Raw genomic sequence first — 13,845 nt, 5'->3', positions numbered from 1 at the left:
GCTTGCTCACGGGCTTCCTTCCGCAATTCAAGCGTATGCCTTATTTCTCCGTGGAAGGGCCAACTCTCCTGAGGAATGGGAAGAAGCAGTATGTGGACTTGAATGTACTCCTGACGAGAATATAACGGAAATCTTGAAAATTAGCTACGAANCCTCTTCTAAACCAAGTTTTTCCGACCATGGCTTCCTCATCCGCATCTCGTGCATCCAACTATGATGTCTTCCTCAGTTTCCGAGGGGAAGACACTCGACATTCTATCGTCAGCCATTTGTACGCAGCTCTTGCTAGCAGAGGAATTGCTACCTTCAAAGACGACAAAAGGCTTGAGCTAGGCGACCACATTTCTGAAGAACTCCACAGAGCAATTGAAGGTTCGGATTTCGTTGTCGTGGTTCTCTCAGAGAACTACCCTACTTCCAGGTGGTGCTTAATGGAGCTCCAAATGATAATGAAGCTTCAGGTGGAAGGAAGAATTGGTGTCTTTCCCGTCTTCTATAGAGTAGACCCCTCTGACGTGAGGCACCAGCAAGGAAGTTTCGATCTAGAAGGGTACGAACGTGATCCACAAATGGCAGATAAGGTTCCCAAGTGGAGAGAAGCTCTTAAAATGATAGCCGATCTTTCAGGCGTGGCATCTGGACAGTGGTATGTATGTTTCCTCAAAGAAACCTGAATCTTATAGTATGCATAACCAGCTTCGGAGAAAGTTAATTATACTTGTGTTCTTTTTCGATTTCAGTATTGATGAGGCAACTATGGTTCGAAAAATTGTCGAAGATATTTCAAAGCGCAAGGCGATGATGCAAAAGATAGACTTCAGAAATATTGTTGGGGTAGATACTCACATGGAAGGTCTCAAGTCTCTCTTGAAGATGGACTCCGATAATGATGAGGTTCGTATGATTGGAATATGGGGAATGGGAGGCATTGGCAAAACCACCATCGCCAAGTGTCTCTATGACCAGCTCTCATCTCATTTTACAACCAGGTATTTTACAGAAGACATCAAGGGTATCTATAAAGACCTTGATCTACTGCATTTGCAAAACAAACTTCTCTACAATACCCTTGGTGATGATATTACGCCGTGGAGCGTGGAAGCTGGGCGCGAGGTTATAGCGGCAAGACTGGGAAACCACAAGGTTCTTCTTGTGCTAGATGGTGTGGATAATTTGGTGCAGATCCATGCTCTGGCAAAAGAGACACGATGGTTTGGTCATGGGAGCCGAATCATCATAACCACCCGAGACAGGGGCTTGCTCAATAGTTGTGGAGTGAAAGCCATTTATGAGGTTAAGTGTTTAGACGATATGGATTCCCTGCAGATGTTTAAACAGATTGCTTTTGAAGGAGGTAGTCCTTCTTCAGTTGAATTTGACCATCTCACACACCGAGCAGCTCGGCTTGCTCACGGGCTTCCTTCCGCAATTCAAGCGTATGCCTTATTTCTCCGTGGAAGGGCCAACTCTCCTGAGGAATGGGAAGAAGCAGTATGTGGACTTGAATGTACTCCTGACGAGAATATAACGGAAATCTTGAAAATTAGCTACGAAGGCTTAGCAAAAGCACATCAGAATGCTTTTCTTCATGTTGCATGTCTCTTTAATGGAGACACTTTCAGGCGAGTCACTTCACTACTTGCTATTAGCACACTTGAAAGTAACTTGTGGATGAGAGTTTTAGCAGAGAAATCTCTCATTGATATAACAAGTAACGGATATGTAATCCTGCATAAGTTGGTTGAACAGATGGGAAGGGAAATTATGCTTGATTGTGGAAAATTCATCGGGGATCCAGAGAAAATTCATGACACACTCGATTACCGTGAAGTAAGTATCTACAGTTAATCTTTGATATGCATCTTGTCATCCTGCAACTTATCCTGCTATTGTGTTTATATTTCTGTTTACGCCAGCTGAATTAAATAGTTTCTATCATCAGGGAATGTGCCAAACTGAAAGCATCTCCCTACACACATGTGAAATGACCTGTGCATTTTCGATGGAGGCCGGTGTTTTTGACAAAATGTATAAACTTAGGTTTGTCAAGGTCTACAAGCATATTGATGATAGAGAATCGAGGCTGCAGGTGATTCCTGAAGATCGTTACCCTTCCATGAACTGTACCTTACTCCACTGGGATGCATTTCCATTGAGCACATTGCCTCTCAGGTTTAATACATATGGTCTTGTGGAACTCAGTCTGCGTTACAGCAACCTAGAAACACTCTGGAGTGGAGTACAGGTAACCTTGCCTATGATTTCGACCATGTGTTATGATTTCGACTTGCAAAATCCAACTATTCTCTGTTGTACGTTCCTCAGAAGTTCAGTAATTTGAAGAAACTGGATGTGACGGGATCTAAGAATCTCAAAGAACTTCCAGATCTTTCAATGTGCCAGAAGCTTGACGAGTTGATGCTAAAACAATGCAAGCGACTAAAAGGAATTCCAGAGTCAATTGGAGAAAAGTCTACCCTAGGCACGCTTACTCTATCATACTACGGTGGGCCAAAGAGTCCCTTGGGTGTTGTTATAGGGAATGTGTCTCAGACGCAACGTATTACAGTGGAGTTCCCAACTGCAAGAGTGGAAATGCAACTTGTGAATATATCGATCACGGGTNGCGTGGCATCTGGACAGTGGTATGTATGTTTCCTCAAAGAAACCTGAATTTTATAGTATGCATAACCAGCTACGGAGAAAGTTAATTATACTTGTGTTCTTTTTCGNTTGCAGATTGTGAAGGATACGCTGAATACTTCTGCTTTAGTTCTGAGCAGAAGATCCATGGTGCAAAGACAGTAAGTGTCCACCAAGTTCCTCGGCTCATCTCCGAGTTCAACAAATCTACTTCACTCAATATCAGGAGGTTCAGCTACAAAGAGAACAGGCAACCTGTCACCACCTTTCAGAGTTTTCCACCTATACCTGGCCTGAAAGAGCTAAAACTAGTCAATCTAAATATCCAAAAGCTCTCGGATGCGATTGGTCACTTTGAATTCTTAGAAATATTGGACTTCAGCGGAAATGATTTTGACAGGTTACCAGAAGATATGAATAGCCTTTCCCGGTTGAAAACTCTGTGTCTTCGAAACTGCAGCAAACTTAAGGAATTGCCAGAGCTAACTCAGGTGCAGTCACTCACTCTTACCAACTGTAGGAGCCTCAAATCATTGGTGAAACCCTCGGATGCAAGTCAAGATCCGAGAAATTACTGTTTGCTTGAACTTTGCCTTGACAATTGCAAGAACGTGATGTCATTATCAGACCAGCTAAGTCATTTCATCAAGTTGACATATTTAGATCTCAGCAGCCATGACTTTAAGACTCTGCCAGCAAGCATCAGAGATCTCACCTCATTAGTAACCATCTGCCTCAACAACTGCAAGAAACTCAAATCACTGGAAGAACTTCCACCGAGCCTTCAGTTTCTCGATGCAGAGGGTTGTGATTCTCTTGATGCTGATGCTTTAGAACATTTTAAAGGGAGACTGAACAAAGAGGTGAATGAATATTCTAGTCTTGACCCATCTCTCATTCTCTCTACTATGGTTTATTTAGTCTCTACATAACCTTCCTTCTTTTCTAGGTACCATCACGGCCGCAGATTGCCAGCTTCCAAGAAACTGAGATGCCGAGTTATGAACACGATCACCAATCAACAAAGAGTCGTCTGCCCAAGTTCCTATGTTGCTCACATTTCTAGTCATTCCTACATGCCACTCTTTATAATTGTTATTTTCAATTTGATCCCGTGGGAACAGCTAGGTTTATGAGTTTGTAAAATATCTTTCTGAAGAGATTTTTCACCAATATGATACCCATGTCTAGCAAGATCTGCCTGAAGGACCTCGTAGAGGTGTTTATAACCGCAATGTAACACAAGAAGTTCTTTAACACAAGATATTAGTAACACTAGCTTCTCTCAAGATTTATATCAGATATGTGTTCAAGCTATTTTATTAAGTTTTCATAAGATCACTCTACTGCAGATATATCTACTCAACCATCTCTTTTTCAACCATTCCTAAGTCCTAACATCTATTTTTTCTGACATGTCGAGATTTTTCTGCTAACTACCAAGAATGGAAAAGAAAAGAGAGAGTTGAAAGCAATTACCTTGTACAGAGACTCAGAGTCAATGGTAAAGTATCAGTGACAAAGAGAGTGAAGCTGTTATCTACGTCTTGATTCCAGCATTGGTCTCTATATTTGAGTACAACTGAAAAAAAAAAAAAAACAGATGCATTTGTTAGAGGAAAGTATCTGCTTGTTGTTGTTTTATCTACTATAATCAAATAATAGACTCAAAATTCAAACATCATCCATAGCTACAACAAGCCTACACAAAATAACTAAAAGCCAATCTTATCTGTTTCTGATTTCTCACTACGCATTTATCAACACAAATACGCACATATCCTTCTTCTTATTTTTTGCTATACATATGAATCAGTCTTATTGTAACCATCTCTAACTGTTCACAAGGCTGTAGTATTAGAATGTACCTAAACCCTAAATCCACATTTCCAATTAAGACTCAAAAGAGTAAAAAAATAAAAAAAGGAAAGCAATCAAACTCGCCTCTCTAATCTTGACCCAATTCATATAAACCTTCTAATAGCAACCCATTATTTTGCTTCTCCAATTCTCTTTAAGGATACAGCCAAAAACCCCCAATTTTTGATCGGAGAAAAAAAAGAAAACGGGAAACCCCGAACCTTCATCCAACTCCACCATTACATGTCTGTCCAGTTCCATCATTACATCCAATTCCAATTCTGCGAACCTTCATCGGATTAGACGTTCATCCAATTCCACCATAACCGCCGGAAATCGAATTCCTAGACTCCGATGAAACAGTGGCGGGAGATTGTACCAGACACAGCTCAGTTAAGATCATAGCAGCCACTTCGGAAACGGAGAGCTTGGAGACGATGGCCACAAGGAGAAATTTTAGCGAGTGCTTTGAGATTTGAGAGTTGAGACTGAGAGTAAACGGCACGATTACAAGTTTAAACCCAAAAACCGAATCCAAAACCAAATCCTAATTTTATTAAACCGGATTAGATTCGGTTATTTCCGGTCAAGCTTTTTCTTTGTAGCTTCGGGTTCGTTTCTGTTTTAAGTGATTGAGAGACTGGGTTTCCGAGAACCACCGGAGTAAATTATCCGGCAACATGCTCGTTGCTCAGGGACCTTCTTCTGTGTTGGTTGATGAAGGTATTACATTGATGGGTTTCTCTTTAAATCGATGGTGGGCTTCGTTTAAAGTTTCAATTTTTCTGGGTAAAAATCGTCAACTATTTTGGTGAAAATTGAGTCTTTTTATTTGGTGATAATGAGTCTGCAGAAGAAGAAGTTGAGTGAATTGGTCAATGCATGATGCATGTGAGTCGTGAGAGATATAGTGCTTAACTTATGAAGTGGCTTTTCTCATAAAGATCCAATATGCATTCCCCTTGCAGCAGGTGATCTTTGCTTCCGGGCTCTTGTTGTTTTTAATAGCATTTCAAAATGTTTTTGTCAACCCAAAGTCTGATCCTTGTTTTTTTTTTTTATTATTATTATAAAGCTGCTGAGGTTGGACAGGGCTTTTGGAATTTTCCATGTAAGAGAGGTAAGAAGTAGCTCTATGTGGCGTCAATAAACATTCTCTCTGTGTGTGTTAGAAACTAAGCATATGTGGTCCTTTTGGAAAACACCAGTTATATGTTATAATAAGTTGAAATGTCTCCAACTTTTTTTTATGGTTATTAGTTAGTATGTAGCAGCACACTTTCCATAGAGGTTACCGATGCTCCTTATTGTATCAAGATTGACGCAGAGGCTGTATACACCATATTGCTTAGTTTGCAACATTTGCCAAAAAGCTCTCTCGTAAACTGTTGGTTGGCTCTTTTTTTTTTGGGGTCAGAACAGAGCTTTCTCGGCTTCTTATAACAAGTACATTAATAAATGTGAAACGTTGGCACCCTGAGTTGATTTGTTTTAGACAGATAAGGACATCGTTGAGGAAGTCAAGTCAGATCAGTAACTAGGCTTTGATCATGCTAGGTTATCGTCGCTAAGCTATGATTCCTCCAAAGTGGCTTTGTCTTGTCATTTCTCATCACAGGTATGTAACATTCTCTTTTTTCAACCCTGAAAGAACAAAAAAAATCATCGCATGTTTATTGAATGGAACAACATAAGCATTACAGTTTCAGGAAACATTACAACAAGTCAAGCTCCACACTCGAATTATCTGAAAGGGGAAATGGTTCAGGTGAATCTTCACACTGCTATTATTGTTTGTCTTGTGATGATTCCTTTCCTTGCATAGTGTTTGCAGCAACTTCCCTCTCCTCTTGAACTTTATCTTGTGATGATTCCTTTCCTTCCATAATGTCTGCAGCAACTTCCCTCTCTTGTTTACCTTTATCTTTTGATGATTCCTTCCCCTCCATTATGTCTGCAGCAGCTTCCCAGTCCTCTTGACCTTTATCTCCTGATGGTTCCATAAGTTTCCAGACTTGCATTATATTTCCACCTTTCTTTGCCTTGAGTTTGAGCAGTGTAGCTGCCCACTCCCCTCTACCTTTACCAGTTAAAAACGACCCTAGCAGTCTAAGGCCCAAAGGAAGAAAGCCTGCAAGATGTACAGCACGAACTGCAAGCTGTTCGAAATCAGAAGGTGGATAAGGCTGCTTGAAAGCAAAACGGGAGAAGAGTTGAAGAGCTTCATCATATCTTAGAGATCTGACTTCGTACACATGCTTCACTCCGACGTCAACAAGCAAATTCTTGTTCTGGCTAATAAGAATGACTCTGCTTCCTGGAGCAAACCACTTAGCGTATTCAATGATCCACTTCCGTTGTTCTATGCTATTCACATCATCAGCGATAAGGAGAACTTTCCGGTGTTTACGCCTTGCTTCGGTAATTTCATGCTCATCGTGATCTGAACTTATTATTACCGTTGCATCTTCTTCCCCTTCAAACTTTAGAATCTTGTCTTTCATGTTTTCGACATTTTCTAGGAAAACATGTGTCTGAAAATTAACTGAGATCTCTGCATAGATGTACCTTGCAAGTGTTGTCTTCCCAGCACCTGCACTACCCCAAATGCCAATGGTACGAACCTCTTTGTTATCTTCTGAAGCCAACAGGCCACAAACCACTTTCATGTGACGATCCATTGCAACAAGGTCATTCAAATTGTTTGATGTGAAACAGAGCAAGTGAAGGAAAATGTCATGAGCAATTTGCTTGAGCCAAATGGATATTCGGCGACAATGTTGGTAAATTTGGCAAGTGCGGTTCTCCAACTTGGCGCCTTGTCCGGATAGTGTTGGCAGATTTCTTCCGCACTAAAAGAGTGGGCATTGAGAAAGATGGGTATGACCTTGAGTAAACCTTTCTCGTGAAATTCAAGTATTACGATGAGCTCTTCAAGGAACCCAACGAAACAAGGTTTTGTCTCAGACATCATCACAACCGCGACTTTCGACTCTTTCAAAGCCTTGAGTGTCCGTTGATCAATTGGTCTGTATCTTGTCTCCCTNCTGCAAGCTGTTCGAAATCAGAAGGTGGATAAGGCTGCTTGAAAGCAAAACGGGAGAAGAGTTGAAGAGCTTCATCATATCTTAGAGATCTGACTTCGTACACATGCTTCACTCCGACGTCAACAAGCAAATTCTTGTTCTGGCTAATAAGAATGACTCTGCTTCCTGGAGCAAACCACTTAGCGTATTCAATGATCCACTTCCGTTGTTCTATGCTATTCACATCATCAGCGATAAGGAGAACTTTCCGGTGTTTACGCCTTGCTTCGGTAATTTCATGCTCATCGTGATCTGAACTTATTATTACCGTTGCATCTTCTTCCCCTTCAAACTTTAGAATCTTGTCTTTCATGTTTTCGACATTTTCTAGGAAAACATGTGTCTGAAAATTAACTGAGATCTCTGCATAGATGTACCTTGCAAGTGTTGTCTTCCCAGCACCTGCACTACCCCAAATGCCAATGGTACGAACCTCTTTGTTATCTTCTGAAGCCAACAGGCCACAAACCACTTTCATGTGACGATCCATTGCAACAAGGTCATTCAAATTGTTTGATGTGAAACAGAGCAAGTGAAGGAAAATGTCATGAGCAATTTGCTTGAGCCAAATGGATATTCGGCGACAATGTTGGTAAATTTGGCAAGTGCGGTTCTCCAACTTGGCGCCTTGTCCGGATAGTGTTGGCAGATTTCTTCCGCACTAAAAGAGTGGGCATTGAGAAAGATGGGTATGACCTTGAGTAAACCTTTCTCGTGAAATTCAAGTATTACGATGAGCTCTTCAAGGAACCCAACGAAACAAGGTTTTGTCTCAGACATCATCACAACCGCGACTTTCGACTCTTTCAAAGCCTTGAGTGTCCGTTGATCAATTGGTCTGTATCTTGTCTCCCTGGATCTGTTGGATTGAAAAGTTTTAATGCCATATTGAAACAAAATCTCTTGAAAATATTCATGGCTAGTCTCGCAGCAGAAACTCAGGAAGACATCCACCTCCCTTCCAGACAACAACGAAGAAGAAGACATTGGTTTGGTTACAAGTTCCAACAATGTCAAAATGCTTCAGGTTTGTATTGCGGCAGGACGGATAGATGAAAAATATTTTTCTTCATTTTGTAAGTCACCACCAATGACTTTTCCTTGGCCACATAAAATGAGATAAGATATGTATTTCTTCCTCTTACAGTTGGTCGTCAACTGTTTCAGCAATTTTTCTTAAATGGCTTCCCAAGCTGCATCTCGTGTAACGAACTTCATGTATGATGTCTTTCTCAGTTTTCGTGGGGAAGACACTCGCTATTCTATTGTCAGCCATTTGTACGCAGCACTTGTTAGCAGAGGAATCATTACCTTCAAAGACGACAAAAAGCTTGAGATAGGCGATCACATTTCTGTCGAACTCTACAGAGCCATTGAAGGTTCAGATTTTGCTGTCGTTGTGCTTTCTGAGAACTACGCTACTTCCAGGTGGTGCTTGATGGAGCTCCAACTGATAATGGAGCTTCAGATGAAGGGAAGACTTGGTGTCTTTCCTGTCTTCAATGGTGTAGAACCCTCTACCGTGAGGCATCAGCTAGGAAGTTTCGATCTAAAGAGGTATCAACGTCCAGAAGACGCGGATAAGGTTCCGAAGTGGAGAGAAGCTCTTAAACTGATCGCTGATCTTTCAGGTGTAGAATCTGGACTCTGGTAAGCTTCTTTTCTTCTTACCTAAAACAAAATTAGTAGATCAGCTCTGGAGAAATTTGATTATATTTTTGTCCGTTTATAATTTTAGCATTGATGAGGCAACTCTGGTTGGGAAAATTGTCGACGATATTTCAAGGCGCAAGGCGATGATGCAAAAGATAGACTTCAGAAATATTGTTGGGGTAGATACTCACTTGCAAGATCTCAAGTCTCTCTTGGATATGGACTCCAATAATGATGAGGTTCGTATGATTGGAATCTGGGGAATGGGAGGCATTGGCAAAACAGCCATTGCCAAGTGCCTCTATGCCCACCTCAAATTTCAATTTGAAGCTAGTAATTTCACAGGAGACATCAAGGGTATTAATAAAGACCTTGATCTACTGCAGCTACAAAAGGAACTTCTCTACAGTACCCTCGGTGAGAATATTAAGCCGTGGAGCGTGGAAGCTGGAAGGGTCGAAGTTAAGGCTAGACTTGAGGGCAAAAAAGTTCTTCTTGTGATCGATGGTGTGGATAAAATGGTCCAAATCCATGCTCTGGCAAAAGAGACAAGGTGGTTTGGACGTGGGAGCCGTATCATCATAACCACCCGAGACAGGGGCTTGCTGAATAGTTGTGGAGTAAAAGCCATTTATGAGGTTAAGTGTTTGGACGATAAGGATTCCCTGTTGATGTTTAAACAAATTGCTTTTGAAGGGGGAAGTCCTCCTTCTGTTGATTTTGAACAACTATCAATCCGAGCAGCTCAGCTTGCTCACGGGCTTCCTTCTGCCCTCCAAGCCTATGCTTTATTTCTCCGTGGGAGGAACAATACTCATGAGGAATGGGAAGAAGCAGTATGTGGACTTGAAAGTACTCCTGACGAGGATATAATGGAAATCTTGAAAATTAGCTACAAGAGCTTAAACTGGTGACACATTCATGTTGCATGTCTCTTTAATGGTGACACATTCCAGCGTGTAGCTTCACTACTTGATGGTTCCAGACCTGAGAGGAACCTGGGGATAAGAGTTTTAGCAGAAAAATCTCTCATCAATATAACTAATGGATATGTAATCCTGCATAACTTGGTTGAACAAATGGGAAGGAAAGTTATGCTTGACAGTGGAAAATTCCTCGGGGATCCTGAGAAAATTCAAGGTGCACTGGATTACCAAGAAGTAAGTATCTACTTAATCTTTTGATATATCCGTCTTGTTATCGTGCACCTTTTCCTGCTGTGTCCTTAAATAGTTCTATCACCAGGGAACGGGACAAACTGAATGCTTCTCCCTACACACATGTGAGATGACCTGTGCATTTTCGATGAAGACTAGTGTTTTCAACCATATGCGCGGTCTTAAGTTTTTCATGGTCTACAAGCATGTTTGTGACAGAGAATCAAGGCTGCAAGTCATTCTAGACGATGGCCACCATAACATACCTTATGCCCTAAGGTTACTTCACTGGGATGCATTTCCATTAAGCACCTTGCCTCTCATACAAGAGGCTTATTTTCTTGTTGAACTCAATCTGCGTCACAGCAATCTAGAAACGCTGTGGAGTGGAACACAGGTAACATTTTGACTGAGAAAAATGTTTTCGATATAGCAAGCAATGTGCGAATTCCAACTATTCATTGTTGTACTTCCACAGGTTTTCAGGAATTTGAAGAAACTAGATGTGACGGGATCTAAGAATCTCAAACAACTTCCAGTTCTTTCGTATATCCAGAATCTTGACGAGTTGATTCTAGAACAATGCATGAGACTGACAGGAATCCCCAAGTCCATTGGAAAAAGGTCTACCTTAGGCAGGCTTAGTCTATCGTACTACGGTGGGCCTAAGACTCCAATGGGTGTCGTTATACGGAAAGTGTCTGAGACACAGTGTATTACATTGGAGTTCCCAACTGCAAAACTGGACTTGGAACTTATGAATATGTCGATCACGGGAGACATAAAATTTCGTGTTTTTGCAGATTGTGAAGGATACGCTGAATACTTCTGCTTTAGTTCTGAGCAAAAGATCCATGGTACACAGACAGTAAGTGTCCACCAAGCTCCTCGACTCACATCCGTATTCAACAAATCTACTTCGCTCAATATCAGGAGGTTCAGCTACAAAGAGAACGGGCAACCTATCACCACCTTTCACAGTTTTCCATATATACCTGGCCTGGAAGAGCTAAAACTAGTCAACTTAAACATCCAAAAGCTGTCAGATGCGATTGGTCACTTTGAATTCTTAGAAAAACTGGACTTCAGCGGCAATGATTTTGAGAGGTTACCAGAAGATATGAGTAGACTTTCCCGGCTGAAAACTCTCTGTCTTCGAAACTGCACCAAACTCAAGGAATTGCCAGCGCTAACTCAGGTGCAGTCTCTCACACTTTCCAACTGTAGGAACCTCAGATCATTGGTGAAACCCTCTGATACAATTCAGGATCCGAGCATATATTGTTTGCTTGAGCTTTGCCTTGACAACTGCAAGAATGTGAAGTCATTGTCAGATCAGCTTAGTCATTTCACCAAGTTGACATTTTTAGATATGAGCAGCCATGATTTTAAGACATTGCCATCAAGCATCAGAGATCTTACCTCATTGGTAACTATCTGCCTCAATAACTGCAAGAAACTCAAATCACTGGAAGAACTTCCATTGAGCCTTCAGTTTCTCGATGCAGAGGGTTGTGATTCTCTTGACGCTGATGCTTTAGAACATTTTAAAGGGAGACTAAACAAAGAGGTGAATGAATATTCTAGTCTTGACCCATCTCTCATTCTCTCTACTATGGTTTATTAAGTCTCTACATAACCTTCCTTCTTTTTTAGGTACCATCACGGCCGCAGATTGCCAGCTTCCAAGAAACTGAGATGCCGAGTTATGAACACGATCACCAATCAACAAAGAGTCGTCTGCCCAAGTTCCTATGTTGCTCACATTTCTAGTCATTCCTACATGCCACTCTTTATAATTGTTATTTTCAATTTGATCCCGTGGGAACAGCTAGGTTTATGAGTTTGTAAAATATCTTTACGAAGAGATTTTTCACCAATATGATACCCATGTCTAGCAAGATCTGCCTGAAGGACCTCGAAGAGGTGTTTATAACCGAAATGTAACACAAGAAGTTCTTTAACACAAGATATTAGTAACACTAGCTTCTCTCAAGATTTATATCAGATATGTGTTCAAGCTATGTTATTAACTTTTCATAAGAGCACTCTACTTCAGACACATATCTACTCAACCATCTCTTTTTCAACCATTCCTAACATCTATTTTTCTGACATGTCGAGTTTTTGCTGCTAACAAGCAAACTACCAAGAATGGAAAAGAAAAGAGAGAGTTGAAAGCAATTACCTTGTTCAGAGACTCAGAGTCAATGGTAAAGTATCAGTGACAAAGAGAGTGAAGCTGTTATCTACGTCTTGAATCCAGCATTGGTCTCTATATTTGAGTAAGACTGAAAGAAAAAGAAAAAAAACAGAAGCATTTGTTAGAGGAAAGTATCTGCTTGTTGTTGTTTTATCTACCATCCATAGCTACAAGCCTACACAGTATAACTAAAAGCCAATCTTATCTATTTCTGATTTCTCACTACGCATTTATCAACACATATCTTTCTTCCTATTTTTGCTATACATATGAATCAGTCTTATTGTAACCATCTCTAACTGTTCACAAGGCTGTATTAGAATGTACCTAAACCCTAAATCCAAATTTCCAATTAAGACTCAAAAGAGTAGAAAAAAGAAACAAGGAAAGCAATCAAACTCGCCACTCTAATCTTGACCCAATTCATAGATACCTTCTAATTGGAAATCGGATTTAGGGTTTATCCAATTAAGCCGTTCATCCAATTCAACCATTACATCCAATTCCACGAACCTTCATCGAATTAGACGTTCATCGAATTCCGGCATTACCGCCGGAAATCGAATTCCTAGACTCCGATGAAACAGTGGCGGGAGATTGTACCAGACACAGCTCATTTAAGATCATATCAGCCACGTCGGAAACGGAGAGATTGGAGACGATGGCCAGAAGGAGAAATTTTAGCGAGTGCTTTGAGATTTGAGACGAGGAGAAGATGAAACAGAGAGTAAACGGCATGATTAGATTTCAAAGCCAAAACCGAATTCGAACCAAATCCTAATTTTGTTAAACCGGATTAGATAATACCAAAATTCATTCGGTTATTTCCGGTCAAGCTTTTTCTTTGTAGCTTTGGGTTCGTTTCTGTTTCTGTTCACGTTCAAGTGATTGTTTGTTTAGCTTGCTTTAAGACTTTTGAAGTTTACCACCAAAATTATCTGATACAGATTTCATTTGGTTAACCATTATTGTTAGTCTTCGTGCATTTATTGACATAATATACGGATTAAGTAACTTATTTACGTATACTGTTTGAAAAACTTGACATTTGGTTAACTATTATTGTTACTATTAGGATGGTGTATTCAAACAATGATTTTGGAGGATTTGATGAGATTTAGAAAATTTATTTTGATAGATTTTAGGTAAGTTAATATGATTTATAGTAAAATTCTTTCAATTCCCACCTAAAAACATAAAATTTGAATTTTTGTATTTTTTGATAGACTTTTTAAAATCCATG

General features: G+C 40.4%; 1 protein-coding gene, 1 long non-coding RNA gene and 3 pseudogenes across 2 annotated transcripts; 2 read left to right on the top strand and 3 right to left on the bottom strand.

Annotated features, from left to right (window-relative positions):
- LOC104732827 (TMV resistance protein N-like) lies at positions 164-3,918 on the top strand. Its single transcript, XM_019234102.1, has 6 exons — positions 164-646; positions 741-1,830; positions 1,943-2,245; positions 2,326-2,644; positions 2,734-3,506; positions 3,593-3,918. The coding sequence occupies exons 1-6, from the start codon at positions 180-182 to the stop codon at positions 3,707-3,709; spliced, it is 3,069 nt and encodes a 1,022-aa protein (XP_019089647.1). The 5' UTR covers positions 164-179; the 3' UTR covers positions 3,710-3,918.
- On the bottom strand, positions 6,155-7,541 carry LOC104733959 (annotated as a pseudogene).
- Positions 7,501-8,590, bottom strand: LOC104733958 (annotated as a pseudogene).
- LOC104732829 lies at positions 8,752-12,577 on the top strand (annotated as a pseudogene).
- Positions 11,312-13,308, bottom strand: LOC104732830. The gene is made up of 4 exons (XR_002034675.1): positions 13,036-13,308; positions 12,588-12,690; positions 11,512-12,178; positions 11,312-11,399 (listed from the first exon to the last, which is right to left on the bottom strand). It is a non-coding gene; the product is annotated as an uncharacterized LOC104732830 (long non-coding RNA).

Source organism: Camelina sativa, chromosome 12, assembly GCF_000633955.1.
Source record: "Camelina sativa cultivar DH55 chromosome 12, Cs, whole genome shotgun sequence".
In the NCBI taxonomy this organism is placed as follows: domain Eukaryota; kingdom Viridiplantae; phylum Streptophyta; class Magnoliopsida; order Brassicales; family Brassicaceae; genus Camelina; species Camelina sativa.
Note: the sequence above shows the minus strand (reverse complement) of the source record. Positions and strands in the feature narration are given on the sequence as shown.